At 53.5% G+C, this 20298-nt stretch overlaps 1 protein-coding gene across 2 annotated transcripts in view; it reads right to left on the bottom strand.

Moving 5' to 3' along the window:
• Nucleotides 1-20298, bottom strand: part of DNAH17 (dynein axonemal heavy chain 17) — a 150057-nt gene that overhangs the window by 22304 nt on the left and 107455 nt on the right. For both annotated transcript variants that reach the window (XM_057300355.2, XM_008971540.4), the window contains exons 55-69: nucleotides 19525-19791; nucleotides 17561-17722; nucleotides 14932-15165; nucleotides 13638-13802; nucleotides 12222-12317; nucleotides 11843-12060; nucleotides 11064-11271; nucleotides 10628-10743; nucleotides 7730-7922; nucleotides 6551-6786; nucleotides 5440-5562; nucleotides 3564-3768; nucleotides 2776-2940; nucleotides 2348-2488; nucleotides 1510-1680 (exon numbers count right to left, since the gene is read on the bottom strand). In XM_057300355.2, coding sequence (XP_057156338.2) covers nucleotides 1510-1680; nucleotides 2348-2488; nucleotides 2776-2940; nucleotides 3564-3768; nucleotides 5440-5562; nucleotides 6551-6786; nucleotides 7730-7922; nucleotides 10628-10743; nucleotides 11064-11271; nucleotides 11843-12060; nucleotides 12222-12317; nucleotides 13638-13802; nucleotides 14932-15165; nucleotides 17561-17722; nucleotides 19525-19791 — 2700 coding nt within the window. The remainder of the gene's footprint in view (nucleotides 1-1509; nucleotides 1681-2347; nucleotides 2489-2775; nucleotides 2941-3563; nucleotides 3769-5439; nucleotides 5563-6550; nucleotides 6787-7729; nucleotides 7923-10627; nucleotides 10744-11063; nucleotides 11272-11842; nucleotides 12061-12221; nucleotides 12318-13637; nucleotides 13803-14931; nucleotides 15166-17560; nucleotides 17723-19524; nucleotides 19792-20298) is intronic.

The following is a 20298-nucleotide window of genomic DNA, read 5'->3' on the forward strand; positions in this document are numbered from 1 at the left end:
ATGCCTGTAATCCCAGCACTTTGGGAGGCCGAGGCTAGTGGATCAGCTAAGATCGGGAGTTCAAGACCGGCCTGACCAACATGGAGAAACCCCGTCTCAACTAAAAATACAAAAATTAGCCGGGCATGGTGGTGCATGCCTGTAATCCCAGCTACTCAGAAGACTGAGGTAGGGGAACTGCTTGAACCCGGGAGGTGGAGGTTGTGGTGGGCTGAGATTGCACCATTGCACCCCAGCCTGGGCAACAAGAGGAAAACTCCGTCTAAAAAACAAACAAACAAACAAAAACCAGAACAGAAAAAAAAAATTAGCTAGGCACAGCAGTGTACACTTGTATTCCCAGCTACAGGGAGGTTGAGGCAGAAGGATCACTTGAGCCCAGGAGTTCAAGACCAGCCTGGGCAACAGAGTGAGACTTTGTCTCTACTAAAAAATAAATAAATAAATAAAAAATTTAAAAAACTGAAGAATTAGCCTAGCATGGTGGCACATGCCTGTAGTCCCAGCTACTGAGGCAGCTGAAGTGGGAGGATTGCTTGAGTCCAGGAATTCAAGGCTACAGTGAACTATGATTGCACCACTGCACTCTAGCCTGGGTGACAGAGTGAGATTCTGTCTCAAAATAGCAGCAGTAGCAACAACAACAAAAACTAGTGTTTCCAACCATACTTATGGCACAGTGTAAAGGAAATTGCAGAGGGGCTGTACTATCGTTTGAATGTGTTCCCCAAAAAAGCATATGTTGGAAACTGAATCCTCAGTGGAACAGTGTTGGGAGGTGGGGTCTGAGAGGCAGTTGGGCCATGACAGCAGAGTGAATGGCTTAATGTCATGATCAAGGGAGTGGGTTTGTTACACAAGAAGTTTGGCCCCTTTTGTGCTCTCTCTCGCCCTCTAGCCTTCCACCATGGGATGACACAGCAAGAAGGCCCTTGCCAGACGCCAGCACTTTCATATGGAACTTCCCAGACCCCAGGACCATAAGAAATAAATTTCTATTGTTTATAGATTACTCAGCCTTGGGTATTCTGTTATAGCAGCACAAAACAAATTAAGACAGGCTGTTTAATCAATTTCAGAGAATGCAGATCTTTAAATATTTTAGCAGGACTGTATAAACAGGAGAAATATTTGTTTATTCATAGACTTATTTCTTAAGAAACATCAGTCACCCCACAGTGGGCTAAGCACTAATGCAGGACTATTCACTCAGCACAACTTACATGTAAAATGAATTTCCTTGTGAAATTCTCCTTAAAACACCACCCCTTCACTAGCTCCCATGGGAATACTGTGCCAGCTTCCCAAATATCAACTAGGAGAGCCCCAGGCCTGTTCCACATCAGGCATCTCAGACTTTATAATCACCTGGGTATGTTGCTAAAATGCGGGTTTGAAATCACCAGGTTTGGGTGGGGGCCCAACAATCCGCCTTTCCACAAAGCTCCCAGGGGTCACTGACACCGCTGGTCCACGGACCACACTAGGAACCGTGAGGCTAGACATTACCTGAAACGTAACTTGTGCCAGGAAAATGAGTTTGTCCCTCTCGAAGAGTCCCCGGGCCGTGTACATGTAGACGGAGTAGGTGATCTCGTCCGTCAGGTTGATCACCCGCTGCTTCACCTCGTTGGCAGGGGTGGTCCTCTGGATGGCTTTCTCAAACACCACGTTGAAGGCCTGGGGATCCGCCACCGAGAGCCATGGAGGCGTGCAGAGATGGAGCCCTTCACCACTCCCCGCCACCACTCCCTGCCACCTGTGGTGGCCTCCAGTTTGTTTTGTTTGTTTGAGACAGAGTCTCGCTCTGTCGCCCAGGCTGGAGTGCAGTGGCGTGATCTTGGCTCACTGCACCCTCTGCAGTGAGGGAGGTTGCAGTGTTCAAGCGATTCTCCTGCCTCAGCCTCCCAAGGCGCACACCACCACACCTGGCTAATTTTTTTATTTTTAGTACAGACAGTGTTTCACCATGTTGGTCAGGCTGGTCTTGAACTCCTGACCTCAGGTGATCCACCCGCCTCGGCCCCCCATAGTGCTGAGATGACAGGCATGAGCCACCATGCCAGGCCATCCAGTTTGTTTTGATTGGGTTGTGAGTGCCTGGAGGCACCAGGGGAAGAGCAGGGAGGAGGGAGCAGCTCATACCCTCTCCTGGGGAGAATGGGTGTAGGACTGACGGGGGCCCCTGGCTCCCCCTCTTCCAGCCCCATCTGCAGGCTGGACCAGGTCTGCCCTCTGAGGGTGGCCCTGGCACTGCCCGATGGCTGTGTGGGCAACAGGCCTGGCTGTGGAGCCCAGATGCAGCCCCACCTTGAGGGAGGCACCCAGCCCCAGCTGCAGGGCGCACCTTGAGGGAGAACTGGTAGATGGGGTTGATTTTGTTGAGGTCATTCAGTATGAAGTAGAGCAGAGATGCCCTCTCCGCAGCCGGGCGGTAGTTCTCTCTCGCTTCGTTGATTTTAACTTCTGTGATTTTTGCCTCCACCACCTCGACACAAACAAAAGGGGTGTGAATGACACAGCAGATGGGCAGTGCCATGAGCAGGTGGGCTCATTCCCAGCCACCAGCCTCGCTCCCTGGGAAGCCACCCAAGGGCTCTCAGCAGCAGCTGGGTGCAGGATGGGAGCCCGGACCCCTTCTCCTGCCCTGGGCCCACTCGGGCACGTATGACCGAAGCTGCTTTTCTCCTTGCTCATGGCGGGGAGGCGCCGATCGCCCGTGGCCCAGCCTCCCAAGCCCTGGCTGCCGGGGCATGTCACCGAGGCAGCTCTGACCTTCTCCTCGATCTCGCTGGCTGTGTGCTTGGTGGTCTCCAGATTCTCCACCAAGGCCGTGTCTCCCAGAAAGTTCCCCGACGCAGCCGACAGACGGGCCAGGAGCGAATCTTCCAGCTCTTTCAGAACAATCTTAAATTCGTTTTGAGACTTGGTGAGGTTTGCCTGCAAGGGGAGGTGCAGGAGTCACTGCATTGCCTGGCTCTGTCCACCGGGCACCCCGGCCTCCCTCAGGTGACCATGTAGCTGAGCCAAGGCCCAGGCTTTGAGCGGGAGGAACGAGCTCAGGTCCTGGAAGGGGCTGCAGAAGCGGAGCCCCTGGAACCTCAGAGAGGCCCTGGCCCTGCGCGCAGCCTTGAGGCTTCCTGTCACGGAGACTGTAGGGGGCAGAACGGGGACAGGCGGGCCTGGGCCTCCTGAGCCCATGCAAGTGGCTATAACAGCCAGAAATGTGGCAGGTGCAAGGGCTGGCAGCCAGGCCATTCTTGCAGGGCAGCGCTTTGGAGCTTAGAGCCCCCTGAGGACCGCTGTGACTCATGTTCTTTAAGCAAAGAGGTCATGTGTCTTAGAATTAAATTTGGGAGCTGGAAGAGGGGACAGCTGGGGAAGGAAATGACCCATCCTGTCGTATGAGAAGCTGGGATGCCCTGGGACACACTGAGGCACCTTCAGAGAGAAGCAACGACACACACTGGACTGGCAGCCCTGGTCGGGGACCCTCACGGTGACCTGGCCCCCTCTGTGTGGGACGGCCCCTCCTCCCGTGTGACCAAACTTCAGGCCATTACCTTCAGCTGTTCCAGATCTGGGCGCTCTTTGGCCACCACAGCGGCCAAGAGTTGGTCCTCGAGTCCATCCCTGGTGACCAGGAAGTTGATGAGGGTGCACTGAGCCTGCATCTCTGGCTTGTAGTGTGGGTTGAAGTACTTGGTGTGTAGGATCAGGCGGAACTTGGGGTGGTACTCCACCTCCTTGTCACCAATCTTAATGTACCTGGCGGTTGGTGGAGGAAAGGGTTAGTGGGCCTCCCAGTGACCAGGGGAGAGGAACACAAGTACAGACCACCTTTCACCCCAGCCCCAGGCCAGGCCGCCACCTTGAACCCTCCCCTTCTGGTCCCTGGAAGAGCACTGCACCTCTCCTTGTCTGTTCCTCCTCCCCGGCCTGTGACGTGGGCCCTTCTGGGAGATGCACCTGCTCTTTCCTTGGGTGATCAGGCTCATCTTTGCAGTAGGGTTTACACCCCTCTGGCGATAATGCTGTGCTCCCCTGGGAGCCCTGACCGAAACCTTCTGCTTGGCCTCCACCCAGACTCATTTGCAACATCAGTCCATTCTGGAAGCTCCCAGGACTGCAACCCTGGGTCTGCTCATCCACTGTGGGGGGCGCTTCTCTCCGGCTCTACACCCTGCTGTCCCCTCTTTGTAGTTGGGCTCACTTTGAGGGGCCTCTGGCTAGCTTCACCCCTCAGCACTCACACCAGGCCCCTCCCAGAGTCTAGGACCTCTGCATATCGATTTGCCACCTCTGTTCTGGGTTTCTGCATGCGTCTCTGCATTTAAAGGTGGCTCCTGTCAGCTCTGACATTTACATTTTTAAAGTAGATTTAATTTTTTAAAATTGTAAAATGAATAATGCAAGCTCCACGCATCAGCTGATGAGTGGACAAACACAATGCGCCTGGCCACACATGGAAAATGATTCTGCCATCAAGAGGAATGAAGGACTGACACATGCGACCACGTGCATGACCCCAAAAAACATGCTAAGTAAAGGCCGGGCGCGGTGGCTCCCGCCTGTAATCCCAGCACTTTGGGAGGCCAAGGCAGGTGGATCACCTGAGGTCAGGAGTTTGAGATCATCCTGGCCAACATGGGGAAACCCCATCTCTACTAAAAATACAAAAATTAGCTGGGCATGTTGGTGTGTTCCTGTAATCCCAGCTACTTGGGAGGCTGAGGCAGGAGAATCACTTGAACCCAGGAGGCAGAGGCTGCAGTGAGCAGAGATCGTACCACTGGACTCCAGCCTGGACGACAGAGCGAGACTCCATCTCAAAAAACAAACAAAAAATGCTGAGTAAAAAGAGCCAGACACAAAAAGACACATGTTGCTTGATTCTCTTCAGAGGAAATGTCCAGAATAGGCAAATCCACAGACACAGAGAGCAGAGTAGTGGATGTTAGGGCTCAGGAGGGAGGGGAATGAAGAAGAGTGGGTACAGGGCTTCCTTTCGGGGTGGTGAAAATGTGCAACTGGACAGATGTATTTGTACAACATCGTGAGTGTACCAAATGCTCTTCAATTGTGTATTTTAATGTGGTTAATTTTACGTTATGTGAATTTTTAAAGGTAATGCAGTCCCAAGATTTGCAAAATGCCTAAGAACAGAATGAAGACAGACATCACCTTCAAGCCTCCCCATCTGGAGGCCATCACTGATAAAATGTTGGCGGAGATATTCCTAATTGGGAAGTGGCCCCTCTTTCCAGTCTTTCCTCAGGAGCTGGGGGTTCCTTCCCACCAGCAGGCATTTTGTCAAAGCCCTTGCTGCTTACCAGGGAAGCAAAGGAAATTCTGGGCGTTTTCTCTACATGCGCATGCCCAGGCCTCGGGCCTGAAGATGTTTACCTGGCTCAAGCCACGGAGGTGGAAACAACTCACTTTCCCTTTTTAATCGTGTTCCTGCCCAGTAGAGGGTCCAGCACGGGGTCCACGGTTTCGCCGATGTTCTCAATGAGCAAGGTGTCCCCTTCCGAGATGGCCTGCTCGATGACATCCAGGTAGCTGCGGGCACAACACGGAAGCTGGTTCATGGCAGAGGGCCTCGTGATGGAACGGTGCGCACGCTCCGACCAGCAGCCCCTGCCCTCTGAGCGAGACAGCGCCAAGCGAGGGGTGACCTAGGAGCCCACAACTTGTTCCCAACAGCTCGCCCTTTCCTGAAAGGAGCCGAGGGGCTTCTTTGTAAACTGCCCCTGTGCTCTTATGGGAGTGGAGATGAAAATGGAAACAGTTTTGCTTTTTGAGACAGGGTCTCATTCTCTGGCCCAGGCTGGAGTGCAGTGGCATGAGCAGGGTTCACTGCAACCTTGACCTCCCAGGCTCAAGTGATCCTCCCATCGCAGCCTCCTGAGTAGCTGGGACTACAGGCTCATGCCACCACACCCAACTAGGTTTTTTTTTTTTTTTTTGGAGAGACGAGGTCTCACTATGTTGCACAGGCTGGTCTCAAACTCCTGAGCTCAAGCAATCCTCCTTCCTCAGCCTCCCAGAGTGCTGAGATTACAGGTATGAGCCACCACGCCCGGGCTGGAAGCAGCTTTGAGTAGCTTTATGGCCACAGAGACAAATGTTTTCATATCCACCCGCCATTGGATTCTCCAGCACCGCTAGGAAGCAGGGCATCACTGTACCTGTGTCGTTACAGCCATTGTTTCTCAACTGTGATGAGAACACAGACCACGAGACCCAAGAACATGACCAGCCTCAAACCTCCCAGCCAGCAAATGGCCAAGCGGGAGGCAACCCCAGGCCTGAGCCTCCATCTCACTCTCCTTTCTCTGCAGGAGCAGCAGGTGATGGGGACAGGGGAAGGGAAAAGAGCTCCTCATTTCATTCTTTACTACTGCTGCTGTTCCCCAGGCCAGATTTAAAACCTGTGGGCTAGTACGTGTATTGAAAGACCCACCCATCCATTGAACCAATATGGAATGCCTAAGGCTTGCTTCCAAGCAGAGGCGGGCTTCGGCCCAGGTCCTGCGCCCGCACACACCTCTTCTGTCCCAGGCGGATGGCTTTCAGTTCACTCCTGTATTTGTTTTTGATCCACTTGATTCCTTGGAGCTGGGCGTCCACGATCAGCGGCCACCGCTCGGTGTTGCCCAGGATGGTGGCATTCTCGGTGGACATGCGGTCGCTGGGGAGGCCCTGGTTGTTCCAGGTGGCCACGTCTGCATCATCTGTCAGCAGGCTCAAGGGATCCAGGCCATTCGTGATCGGGATGGGGACCTGCCCAGGGAGGCACACTTTCTTAGAAGGGGTGATGCGACCTTCTTACTTACTAGAAAATAGCTCTCCAAATAATGCTCTGCCTGGTGCTGCAGTTAGGGACGGACCAGCAGGACGACCTGGGAGAAGCCAGCCATTTCCATCACTCTGGACAGAGCAGCTTTGTAACTCGGCCAGAAACGATGTCAGCACAACAACACCGGGCCACGTTTTTTTTTTTTTCCCCCTGACAGAGTCTCACTCTGTCACCCAGGCTGGAGTGCAGTGGTGTGATCTTGGCCCACCGTAACCTCTGCCTCTCGAGTTCAAGAGATTCTCCTGCCTTGGCCTTCTGGGTAGTTGGGATTACAGGTGCCCGCCACCATGCCCAGCTAATTTGCGTAGTTTTAGTAGAGACGAGGTTTTACCATGTCGGCCAGGTTGGTTTTGAACTCCTGACCTCAGGTGATCTGCCTGCCTCAGCCTCCCAAAGTGCTGGGATTACAGGCGTGAGCCACCGCGCAATGCCACTGGGCCACATTCTTATCCCCAAAGGGGCCTGAGCCTCATCATGGAAGTCAAGGTGCCATGTGGCTGGTTCTGCCCTGCTGGGACCTCCCCAAATTTCCTGAATGATGAGTACAACTCCAATTTTTTTTTTAAGACGGGGTCTCGCTGTGTTGCCCAGGTTGGAATGCAGTAGTGTCATCTCTGCTCACTGCAACCTCCGCCTCCAAGGTTCAAGTGATTCTCCTGCCTCAGCCTCCCCAGTAGCTGGGATTAAGGCACCCCCCACCAAGCCTGGCTAATTTTTTTTTTTTTAATTTAATAGAGACGGGGTTTCACCATGTTGGCCAGGCTGCTCATGAACTCCTGGCCTCAAGTAATCCGCCCGCCTCGGCCTCCCAAAGTGCTGGCATTACAGGCGTGAGCCACCGCGCCCGGCCAGGACTCCACTCCTTACCTTTAAGTTATGTATGTAAGGGATCCAGAATTTCTCCATCAGCTCATTCCGGTATTTCTTGGTGAAGTAGCCCACGTAGGACACGAAGGCAGAGATGAGCAGGACGTCCCCACACAGCGTGACCCCCTGGCTCCTGAAGTTCTCCACAGACTCAGCCCAGCGGATGTTTTCCGATGCTAATCCCCCCACCAGCCTGAAGTGGAATGAGAGAGAATAAAACGTATTTGCATAAGTGAGAGGACTGGACCAGACAAGCCTCCACCTCTGCACCTCTGTGAATCTTCAGAGTTTCCCGTCTGCACCTGGCTCAGTGGCTCAATGATGAAAATGCTTTTGGGAGGAAATGCTTTAGAGAAGCCCAAATCATGCTTTGTGGCCGGGCGTGGTGGTCATGCCTGCAATCCCAGCACTTTGGGAGGCTGAGGCGGGTGGATCACTTGAGGTCAGGGGGTCGAGACCAGCCTGGCCAACATGGTGAAACCCCATCTCTACTAAAAATACAAAAAACTAGCTGGGTGCGGTGGCCCATGCCTGTAATCCCAGCTATTCAAGAAGCCGAGGCAGGAGAATTGCTTGAACCCGGGAGGCGGAGGTTGCAGGGAGCCGAGATTGGGCCACTGCATTCCAGCCTGGGTAACAGAGCAAGACTTCGTCTCAAAACAAAAACAAAAACAAAAAACAAAACAAACAAAAAACTCCTTGGCAGCCCTTAGGAATGCTGTGTTTCCTCTTCCCAAGTTGCCCGCATTGACACCCAAGTCGCCCACATTGACACCCGGCTATGGCTGATGCCATTTGATTGCCTCTCTCCTGTGCTGAAGATGCTGCCAGATACCACAGAGCACCGTCTCGACCAGCTGGTGACAGAGCTCAGGTGAGGACCACGGTGGCCACAGAACAATGTGGCATCCAGAAGGCACCTGGCCCTGCATGGAATGGGGACTCCACGATGCGCCTCGTGCTTCTCGGGCCACCATCTTGAGGACTGGTCCCTGACCCTCAGAGGCACACCACGGGTCTGAAAGCATTGGCATGTTTGTTGCAAGTCCAGGTTGCCTGTTAGAGCCACTGAGGGTCTGTCTGTGGTACCATCTGAGCAGCCCTTACTTCCCAGTGACCTAGAGACCACTTCGATTTGGCAGGTGAGGTTAAATCCCTCATACCCGGGGCACCACCCTGAAGACCAGCCTCATGCAGCCTGGGGCACTCACAGCTGACAACTGGCCCATCAGTGGCAGCCACCCACTGGGGAGGAGAAAACACAGCTTGCAGGCCTGGAACAGACTCAGCCCCAGGTTCTGCTGAGGCTCCGGGTGCTCCCCTGTGAGAACAGGAAAGGCACACTCCCGAGCTGCCAGCAGGCAGCTGCCAGCCCTGGGGCTCCCAAACACTGGGACCATGGCAGGTCTGCTCTGAGATGTGCTCTGTGTTAAAAGGCATGAAGGGGCCGGGTGTGGTGGCTCACGCCTGTAATCCCAGCACTTTGGGAGGCCGAGGCAGGTGGATCACCTGAGGTCAGGAGTTCAAGACCACCCCGGCCAACATGATGAAACCATGTCTCTACTAAAAATACAAAAATTAGCCGGGTGTGGTGGCACGCATCTGTGGTCCCATCTACTCAGGAGACTGACGCAGAAGAATTACTTGAACCCGGGAGATGGAGGTTGCAGTGAGCCAAGATCATGCCACTGTACTGCAGCCTGGGTGACGGAGTGAGACTCCCCTGTCTCCAAAAAAAAAAAAAAAAAAAAAAAAAGACATGCAGGGTGTCAGGGCTCAGGATGAAAACAAGCACAGGAAATACCTCATTGTTAATTTTTATATTAGTTACGTGTTGAAATAATATTTTGGATATTTGGGGTTAAATAAAATTATAACTGTTTCTTTGTACTTGAAAAAATTTTTTGTAGAGATGGGGTGTCACTATGTTGCTCAGGCTGGTTTCAAACTCCCACCTCAGCCCTCCAAGTGCTGGGACTACAGGTGCGCACAGCCATGCCTGGCTTTTTTTTTTTTAGACAGTTTTACTCTTGTTGCCCAGGCTGGAGTACAATGGCGCGATCTTGGCTCACTGTAACCTCTGCCTCCTGGGTTCAAGTGATTCTCCTCCCTCAGCCTCCCAAACAGCTGGGATAACAGGCGACTGCCACCACACCCAGCTAATTTTTGTATTTTTAGTAGAGACAGGGTTTTACCATGTTGGCCAGGCTGCTCTCGAACCCGTTCTCAGGTGATCCACCCACCTTGGCCTCCCAAAGTGCTGGGATTACAGGCGTGAGCCACTGCACCCGGCTAGTCTGGCTAATTTTTGTATTTTTAGTAAGATGGGGTTTCGTCATATTGGCCAGGCTGGTCTCGAACTCCTGACCTCCAGTGATCCGCCTGCCTCGGCCTCCCAAACTGCTGGGATTACAGGCGTGAGCCACTGCGCCCAGCCAGCCTCTGTACTTTTTAAATGTGGCTGCTGGAAAAGTTAAGGTGACACATCCACATCTGGCACCTGGCATTACATCCCTAGTGGACGACACTACTCTGGAGCCCCAAACCATGATGTAATCCGTGAAATGACTGTCCACTGGCTGCGAAAGGATCCTGGAAGCCATGTGGTGGCTGAAAGTAGGTTATGACCGAGTAATGCCCCGGATCAAGCCCCGTGGGACCCAGTGTCCCAGGCCAGTGTGGGTTACTTGGAACCACGCGACAGGGCATATTTTGTGGAGGCCACTGACTATGCAAGAGGCCAAGTTTTATCGTAATTACTTTGAGCTCAAGAAGTGAAAGTGGCAACCTGGCTGCTTCCACCTGGGCTCTCTCCTCTTCCTCCCAAGGCAGTTGCGTGGGCTTGTCCCTTTCAGGGGGTCTGAGAGCAGGAGGGTGGTCTCGGGGAGGAACTGATACCTGTTCGCCAGTAAGATCACCCTGTTCGTGGCATCGGCCTCTTGCTGACACTTGATTTTCTCAGCTGTTGCTTTTTCAAACGCTGAGGTTAGGTTGCTCAGGTTGGCGTTAAGTTCCTGCAAAACCAAGTTGGAAAGCTACTGGAAAACCCCACGAGGCATCTCTAGCCCCCTGCAGTGGCAGCGGGGCTGGGCCCTGTGAGCGCTGAGTGTGGAAGAGGCTCCCACAAAGGCTGAGAGCCCTCTGGAGCATGGAGACCAAGGACACCAAGCGGCTCCCGGCACCATCTGGCCCCTGCCTCTGCCTGCATCCTCTCGCACTGCTGAATAATTCATGACGGCGGGCCGTGCCAACCCATTTTCAACAGAGGTATTGACCGGCAGCGCAAGCAAGCGGCTCTGGTGTTTCGCAGGGACGGGAGCGAGCCGGCACTTACGGCAATCTTGTTTTTGATCCGGGACAGCTTCTCTTGTGCCTCTGCCAGCTCTGCATTAGCCTCCTCCAGTGCCTGCCTCTTGGGCGCCACGTCGCAGTAGACCTCATAGAAGCGGACGATGTTGATGCACCAGGAGCACAGGCCGGCTGCGGCCGTGGACTTGGAGCGGATGAACTCGGGGTCGAACGTCGGGTTGCCTTGGTAGGGCCTAGCGAGGGAACCAGCGGGCCGGAGTCGCCACCCTGTCCTGCTCTGGCAAAACGGGCCCAGAGAGGCTGAGTGTCTTGCCCAGGGTGGCACAGCTCTGGAGGGGCAGCGCTGGGATTCACACAGTCAGGCTGGCCCTAGAGGCCACCCCCCACCGGCTCTGCTCTCCCACTCCCATTACCCCACAGTGGCATTGCCCAGTTTTCCAAGTCGGGCACCAGGAGACTGAAACTATAAGGTTAGAGGGATGAGACGCAGACGAGATGACGTGGCAGGTGTTACATTTTGGGGATGGTATTCGTGTGTGCAATGCATGTGCTCGTGTGGTCAGCTGCTCTCACAGGTGCCACTGACCTCTGTGGGGCCTGGCTGGCCTCTCAGACCTGTAGCCTGAAGGTTCCCGCTGCTGAGCTTGTCAGCTGTGTTCTTGGGGCGCTGTATGGGGAAGGGGCTGCCTAGATTTTGAGCCACAGGCCCCAGGAGCCTGAGGCCACGCTTCACCTCAGCACCGTGCCTGGGCCTGATGGAGAATCGGAGGGAAGCCCCGGCCACGAGGCCCAGCCCCGACTCACTTGAAGGCCTTCAGGCAGGCCTCGGGGATGTGCTCCTTGTCGAACTTCTTCAGGGAGTCTAGGAAGGTGTCCACCTTGCCCATCATGATCTTGGCCGCCTTCCAGCTCTTGTCCTTGGGGATCTTGCCCCCAGGTGCGGTCAGAATCATGACGGCAGCGGTGACGTTGACCACAGCATCCGGCGGGGACCCAAAGGACTTCAGCTCTGTCAGGTTGTTCTGCAAATGACAGACAGGATGGGTCCGATGGGAGTTTGGACCGGGTCCTCGGTGATGCCCCGAGGAAGCCGCCATGAGTGTGTCACCACCCACGCCAACAGCGAAGGCAGCTTCCTCTCCAACCAAAGCCAGGGGTCCCCTTTCTTTCCCTCCCCCTTTACCTTATTCAGAGTGTCCAGAGCCTCCTGGGCTGCCAGCAGGGCCGGTTCTGCTTTGGCCAGGTCTGTTTCACAGGCCTTTTGCTTCTCAGTGACGTTCTGGAAGGAAGACGGACAGGGAAGGTTACTGCAGTCCTGTCCATGTGCCTGTGGGGGCGTGTACGTGCATGTACGTGCATTTGTGTGCATGTACGTGCATTTGTGTGCATGTGTATGCATGTATGTACATGAGTGTATGTGTGCATGTGTGTGCATATGTGCATATGTGCATGAGTATATGTGTGTGTGCATGTATGTGTATGTGCATGCATGTGCATATGTGCATGTGTAGGCAGCAGTGGCGTGGGGCGGTCCAGGCCCCAGCAGGTCTGAGCTCCATAAGAGAGGCTGCCCCTCCAGCCACCACTCATTTGCTGTATTTGCTGACTGTGCTCCTTTGCCGACATCCCTGTGTGTGTGCTTGGCCCCTGTCTGGAGCCCACCTTCCTCCCTGCCGCCTCTGCTCTGCCCCACAACGCTCAGGTCAGAATGAGCAATGCCTCGGCGGTTGGGTGGGATTCTGGAATGGGAACTGTTCCTTCTATCGGCTTGAGCTTCCAAGACTGGAGGGGAAATCCAGGGGCCACTGAGACCACCTTGACTTTGCAGTCTTATTGTTTCTGGGGCTGTTTCATAATCCATCCAAAATGGAACATCTCAGAGTGTATAGCTCACACCCCTCTAAGAAAGTAACACCTCCTTCATTCATGCACATACTCATTCATTCACTCAGGAGACAGTGAGCAATGACTGGAACGCTCTTCAATAATTACACAGATGTGGGACTGATGACAAAAAAAGCACCCAGGGAGGGGTGATGAGAAGCTGCACCAATGATGCTGTAACCTTCAGGCTCCAAAGATGATGAAGACGCTCCCCCTAAGCAGTGGTTCTCAACCTCAGCCACCCCAAACCAGCAAGGAGCCCACCCCCAGGCCAGTAACGTCCTACCCTCTGGGGGGGGGCCCAGAGCCACACGTCTGAGGACCAGGCTCCAGTGAGGTCTTCTCAATCCCTCCCATGCTGACGGATCACGGGCATTTCATTACCATGCAGGCCCCATTGAGCAGAGCTGAGCTGCAGCCCGAGAGCCTGCATTTCTCACAAGCTTCTGGTGAGGCTGCCACTGTGGGCTGGGGGCTGAACATGGAGGAGCCTGGCCACGGGATGGGAGTTTTCTAAGGAAAGCCTGCTTCTGAGCGGGGGCCCTCCCCTGGGAGAGACTCCTTCGCGGGTCCCACTGGTTTAGGAACCTTGTCCTTCCATGTAAGTCTCAGCCTTTCCCACGCCTGTCGGTGGCACCCGACCACACGGGGAAGCCCGGGAGGCCTGGCCAGTGCAGCAGCCTTCCTGAGGCCACGCTGGGCTGCCTTCACCTACCTTATTGATGACCTCGACCTTGACTTCTTCCTGGTCAGCAATGGCCTTCTCTTTGCTGACCTTCTCGGCCTCGATGCCGACCACCTGGATCAGTTGGTCTGCGCTCTCATTCTTCTGCTTGAGCTCAGCCTCCTGAATCGCCAACTTGGCTTTCAAATCATCCACCTGGGGAAGGAGAAACCGAGAAACAGCAAGCGTGGGCCGCAGCCGACACACGCCGCCCTGCACTGGGCACACGAGGGCTGGGAGCCACAGAGGGGCAGAACGGCAGGGCCGTGTCTTACGACTCCCAGTGACTCGTTTTGGAGAGTCTTTTCAATATCTTAAAAGTAAGTTATAAACCCTGACTGCGTACACAGGGTCACAAGTATGAGACATTCCTGGTGCTCAAAGGAGTTGGCAAGGTGACTGAATAGAAACATATCAACTGGAGCCTGGGCAACAGAGTGAGACCCTGTCTGTATAAATAATAAAAAAAATTAGCAAGGCATGGTGGCCTGTGCCTGTGGTCCCAGCTACCTGGGAGGCTGAGGTGGGAGGATTGCTTGAGCCCCGGAAGGCCAGGCTGCAGTGAGCCATGATCGCACCACTGCATTCCAGCTTGGATGACAGAGCGAGACTCTGTCTCAAATGCCAGCTGAGTTGCAGTGCCGAGCAGGGCTGGCCAGGGCCCCTCCATGCTGGTGGGAAAGTGACAGCGAGAGTTTGGCGGGGGTGGGGTGGGGGCAGGGGTGCGAAAGCTCCCCCGGAAGCAAGTGGGAGGTCCCAGTCTGTTCACAATTCCAGCAGGGAGGTGGCGGCTATTTTCAGGCCCCCTCACAGGGTGTCAATGGTGGGCAGTAAAGATGAAGGAGCCGGGACTGCACGATGGAGGAGGTTTGAAGCAGGCAGAACCCTTCAAGATCCATACGGTGTGGAGGAAAGGATCCAGGGAGGTTTTTGAGCCAGGCCCCATGGTATGAATGGCATTTACGAATGAACAAACGCATTTGTATTGACTGCATTGGGCATGATGATCAAATCTCACCCGACATGGGGCAGGTGCCATCCCCTGTGTAATGCGCCCTCCATACAATCAACATTGTAAAAGCATTTTGAGTCTGTTTTTTGTTACGACAAGTATACTAACTCTGGCCTAGGAGTGAATGCTTCTCAAAGGCAGGAAGCGTGCTCATCTTACTTTAGGCAGTGTGAGCCCTGGTGTGACCAGCCCGTAGACACCTGTGACAGTAGCGGCTCCTGCGAGGCCTCCAGGGGACGGCACAGGAGCTGGCAGCCAGCCCCCTTCTCCTACCTGGGAAGCCGTGCTCTGCAGCTTCATCAGGCCGTTCTCCAGCCTCTCGATTTTGGCAACAAGTTCTGTTCTCTTCTTGGCCAGCAGGTTCTGGTACAGTTTGATCTGCTCCAGAAAGGTTTTGGGTGTGGTGTAGTTGTAGCGCCTCTCGGTAGCCAGGTACACCCTGGACATCTCGTTGACGGTGGTGTGCACGTAGGACATGAAGAAGCTGATGGAGGCCTTGACTTCCCACTACAAAGATGAGACAGCCAGTCATCCCTGGGACCCCATCCTGCAAATCAGCAAAGTGGGGCTCCCCAGACTCACCAGGGGCCCTGGACAAGGTGCCCTGAGACCGCTCTCAACCTCAGTGTCTTCAACTGCCCAAAGGGGCTCCTGAGAGCAACAGATCCTGGGGCCCTTGTGGGCACTGCACCATGGAAGGGTTTAGCTCAGCACACACGACACAGCAGAGCTTATTGTCATTATCTCTGACACACAGACGCATACATGCACACACATGCATACACGCACACACACATGTATAGGCGCACACATTCACATACCTGTATCTATACACGTGCACATGCATTCACATACCTGCATATGTACATATGCAAACATGCGAACGCATTCACATACCTGCATATATACACGTGCACATGCATTCATATACCTGCATATGTACACATGCACACACATTCACACACCTGCATATATACCCGTGCACACGCATTCACATACCCGCATATATACACGTGCACACACATTCACATACCTGCATATATACACGTGCACACGCATTCACATACCCGCATATATACACGTGCACACGCATTCACATACCTGCATATGTACACGTGCACACGCATTCACATACCTGCATATATACAGATGCACACGCATTCACATACCTGCATATATACACGTGCACACGCATTCACATACCTGCATATGTACACATGCAAACATATTCACATACCTGCATATGTACACATGCAAATGCATTCACATACCTGTATATATACACGTGCATACACATTCACATACCTGCATATGTACACGTGCACATGCATTCACATACCTGCATATATACACATGCACACACATTCACATACCTGCCTATATGCATGTGCACATGCATTCACATACCTGCATACCTGAAAAAGTACAAGGCTGAGAATGTGTTTTCATAGCCCAGGTAATTCTGCAAATATTTATTGTTCATTACCAAGGCTGGATCCTGGGATTTAGAACTTCTTTCCCCAGCCCTCTGGGCCTGCCCACCTACCTGAATGCAGGCACTGGGAGCTTTGCCCCAGAAATTGTCTCAGCAATGTTAATTTTAATTCAGGACATTTTGAAAAGTAATGAATTCATCCAACACAGACATTTCAGGGTATATATATATATAGTGCTGGTGGTGGGGCCAATGCCTGTTTCTAGGAAGTCTCTGCCTTGGGAACTAGAAACCCAAATCTATGCTCCAAGGGACACCTTTGAACTGCCGAGTTCCTGGGAGTGGCCAGTCTCATAAATGAATGCTCTAAATGGCAAGTAGGCTCTTTTTCCCATCTTTAAAAACTAGGAAAAAGAGAAGCTAGTTTAAGGTTTATTCTGTCCTACTTAATAACTGGATATGTGTTCAAAAGAAACAAGAGATGGTAATAAAGGGAGGTTTATTCCAAGGGCTGCTCATCCCCCCTACTGAGTCGGTCAAAAGTGAGCCAGGGTTTACGGGTAATTTCCAGGCAAGGATTGAGCTCAAACAGTGAACATGGGCACCATCTTTCACTGTTTTTTGTTTTTTTGAGATGGAGTCTTGCTCTATTGCCCAGGCTGGAGTGCAGTGGCACAATCTTGGCTTACTGAAACTTCTGCCTCCCCGGTTCAAGCGATACTCCTGCCTTAGCCTCTGGAGTAGCTAGGATTACAGGCATGCACCACCACACCTGACTAATTTTTTATATTTTTGGTAGAGATGGGCTTTCATCATGTTGACCAGGCTGGTCTCAAACTCCTGACCTCAAGTGATCTGCCCGCTTTGGCCCCGCAAAGTGCTGGGATTATAGGCATGAGCCACCGCCCCCAGCCTCGGGCACCATCTTTCAATGAAAAGAGACTGCAAGAGAATGTCGGACCTGTCGTTTCCTCTGAGGTGCACAAGGCAATGGTGTGTGCCCTTGTGTATGCTTATTCCAGCAAATACAGGCTCTCCAGCCAAGTGCTCGAGGCAAGGCAGAAAGCCTGAGTCGCCCGATCTGTCTGCACGCTGCGTGTCCTCAGCCTTCCTGAACTGGCCCTGGAGCCTTGGCCGCGCAGGGGCTGATTGGAAACCACCCCTCCCTGGCACAGGATTGCAGGACAATGAAACAAAAAAACTCAACAGCCCACCTCGGTTTACATTTCTGATGGTTCGTTCATCATGAATTTTTTAGCGCTAATTTGATTTTCAAAAATATTACATTAAAACCTCACTTATCTTGATGCCTGAGTTTCCGGCAGCCTCTTAAACGTTGAGCCCGAGGCGGACGCCTCACTTGGCTCACCCTAATCCCAGCGCCCTTTTCTCCCAGGGAGCCAGCCCTTGGACCTGTCCTTGTCCTCTGAGCTCTATGCTCAGGCAGAGGTGGCCTCAGTGACTCACCGGAATCCCCTCGGTCTCCTCCAGGAAGCGCGCGCTGACGGACACCAGCGCATCTTCCGGCCACTCATGGAACCAGTCGATGGCCGTGCAGTTGACCACAGCTGGGAACTTTCTGGCTCGTACCCGCAGCACGGAGCCCACAGGGGAGAAACACAGGATCACCTGGGTATGGGAGACACAGATGCGCTGCCCACTGGGACTGCAGTGCTGGGGCCTAATCCATCATTCTGCAGAAAGCTCTGCCAGAAAGCAACGCGCCCTGCCAGGCTCAGCCGCCCAGGGCCTGGGCAGCACAGTCCCGGTTCTGGGTTTGAAGGGCGGCCGCTGCATTGCCGTGGATAAATGCTCATCTGGCTTCATGCCTCTTGCTAGCAGTCCCAATCCCTCTGGAAGGGGCCCTTGCCTCTCTAAAAAGGGCTGGGCAAAGGAAGGAATGGGGAGTGGGCATCCACATTGGGCAGATGAGGCCCCAGAACGGGCCGGGCTCCAAGCCCTTCAGTTCAGCAGGAAGGGTCCCCGCAGGGCCCTGAGGGATAGTGGCTAATTCCCAGAAAGGGCAGGGAGTCCCTGGGACCCCAGCTGGAGAAGGTGCTGTGGAGACAGGCCTGGGGGGCTCTATGGCTAGATAAGGACCTCCCTTGTCATGGGTCTCAGCCTCCCAGCTGCCCTTGCTCTCTGGTCCCCTTTTGTGGCATAGGTGTTGCACGGACACTGCCATTGAATGGGGTGGCTCACTGCTTGGCTGACTTTGCACCCCTCACTGAGTGATGACCTGAGGGTGTGGGACAGAGCCGGCACTGGCAGGGCACCAAAGAGGATCCAGAAGCAGGCAGCGCCCATCAGGGGACACCTTTGGCTCACAGATGACATTCACTAATTGGGCTATGCAGCCCGCAGAGGGGAGGGAGGGCCCCTGCTCTGTTTGAGTCAAGCAGGGGAAAACGATGGCCGGCAGGTGCCCAGGAGAGCTATGGGGTTGGCACCCTGCAAAGGGCAGCACCACTGAACTCTGGAGAGGACAGGGCCAATAGGTCCAAGGGGTTCTCTGTCCTACTAGGGGAGTTTAGCCTGCTTACCCTAGAGGCGATGTTGAAAGTCAAGGTGTGGCCAGGCAGCACTTTGGGAGGCCGAGGCAGGTATGTCACCTGAGGTCAGGAGTTCGAGACCAGCCTGACCACCATGGTGAAACGCCGTCTCTACTAAAAATATAAAATTTAGCCAGGTGTGGTGGTGGGCACCTGTAATCCCAGCTACTCAGGAAGCTGAGGCTGGAGAATCATTTTAACCCAGGAGGCAGAGGTTGCAGTGAGCTAAGATCACGCCATTGCACTCCAGCCTGGGCGACAAGTGAAACTCCATCTCAAAAAAAAAAAAAAAAGAGAGAGAGAGTCAAGGTGCATTTATCTACTTAAACTAGCTGTGTGTGGGGAGGGGGTCCACATAGAGTCGGTTGTCTGTCCACATCTGTGGATTTAACCAACCATGGACTGAAAATTATTAAAAAAATATATATATAACAATAAAAAATAATACAAATGAAAATATAGTATAACAACTATTTAAATAGCATTCTACATGATATTAGGTATTATAAGTAATCTAGAGATGATTTAAAGTAGAGGGGAGCATCTTCAAAAATACGACACTGTTTTATATCGGGGCCTTGAGCATCCATCCCTCCGTGGATTCTGGTATCCGTGGGGGTCCTGGAATCCAACCTCCTCAGATACCAAAGGACGACTGTAAAACATTTCTTTTGGCCCCAAGATACCTCTAACGACCCACGTGAAAAAGTCTCCAGGCTCCGGTTCATCAGACAGCCCCACCCCTCACACTCTCCTAACAGGATTTCACATCCTATGAAAGATCAGTCCTCCTGCTCTATGCAGAGCAAAAACCCATACCCTGTAGGCCACGGGCACCAAGCTGGGCTCCTGAGGCCCTGCCGAAGATGGGAGCCCCACCTTGAGCTGTCTGCGCACTTTTTCGATGAAGAACTTCCAACATGTTTCCCGAGTGTCATTCATGCCAAGGGACTTGACTTGGGGTCGCATGGAGGAGATGATGTTCTCCACCTCGTCCTCCATAAACAGCCCGGGGATCTCTCCTGAGGCCAGCAGGTCATTGATCAGCACCAGAAACTGCTCCTCGGCCACCTGGGAGTCTGTCATCAGGAACACCGAGGGAATGTTCTTCACGGCAGCCTTTATGTACTGAGCAGCGAGGTCGATCTGGACGGAGTGAGGACACGCTTAGGGGCCTTGGTAAAAAGATGCTCAATTAGAGACATCCTCCACAACCACCCAGAGCACAGGGCCATTTTTTCTTTGAGACGGAGTCTCGCACTGTAGCCCAGGCTGGAGTGCAATGGCGCCAATCTCGGCTTACTGCAATCTCCGCCTCCTGGGTTCAAGCAATTCTCTTGCCTCAGCCTCCCAAGTAACTGGGATTATAGGCACATGCTGCCATGGGGACAACTTTCTTTTTTCTTTTTCTTTGAGACGGAGTCTCGCTCTGTCGCCCAGGCTGGAGTGCAGTGGCACGATCTCAGCTCACTGCAAGCTCCGCCTCCCGGGTTCACGCCATTCTCCTGCCTCAGCCTCCCGAGTAGCTGGGACTACAGGCACCCGCCACCACGCCTGGCTAATTTTTTGTATTTTTAGTAGAGACAGGGTTTCACTGTGTTAGCCAGGAGGGTCTCGATCTCTTGACCTTGTGATCCACCCGCCTCAGCCTCC

The sequence above is a fragment of the Pan paniscus genome, chromosome 19, assembly GCF_029289425.2.
Source record: "Pan paniscus chromosome 19, NHGRI_mPanPan1-v2.0_pri, whole genome shotgun sequence".
Classification (NCBI taxonomy): domain Eukaryota; kingdom Metazoa; phylum Chordata; class Mammalia; order Primates; family Hominidae; genus Pan; species Pan paniscus.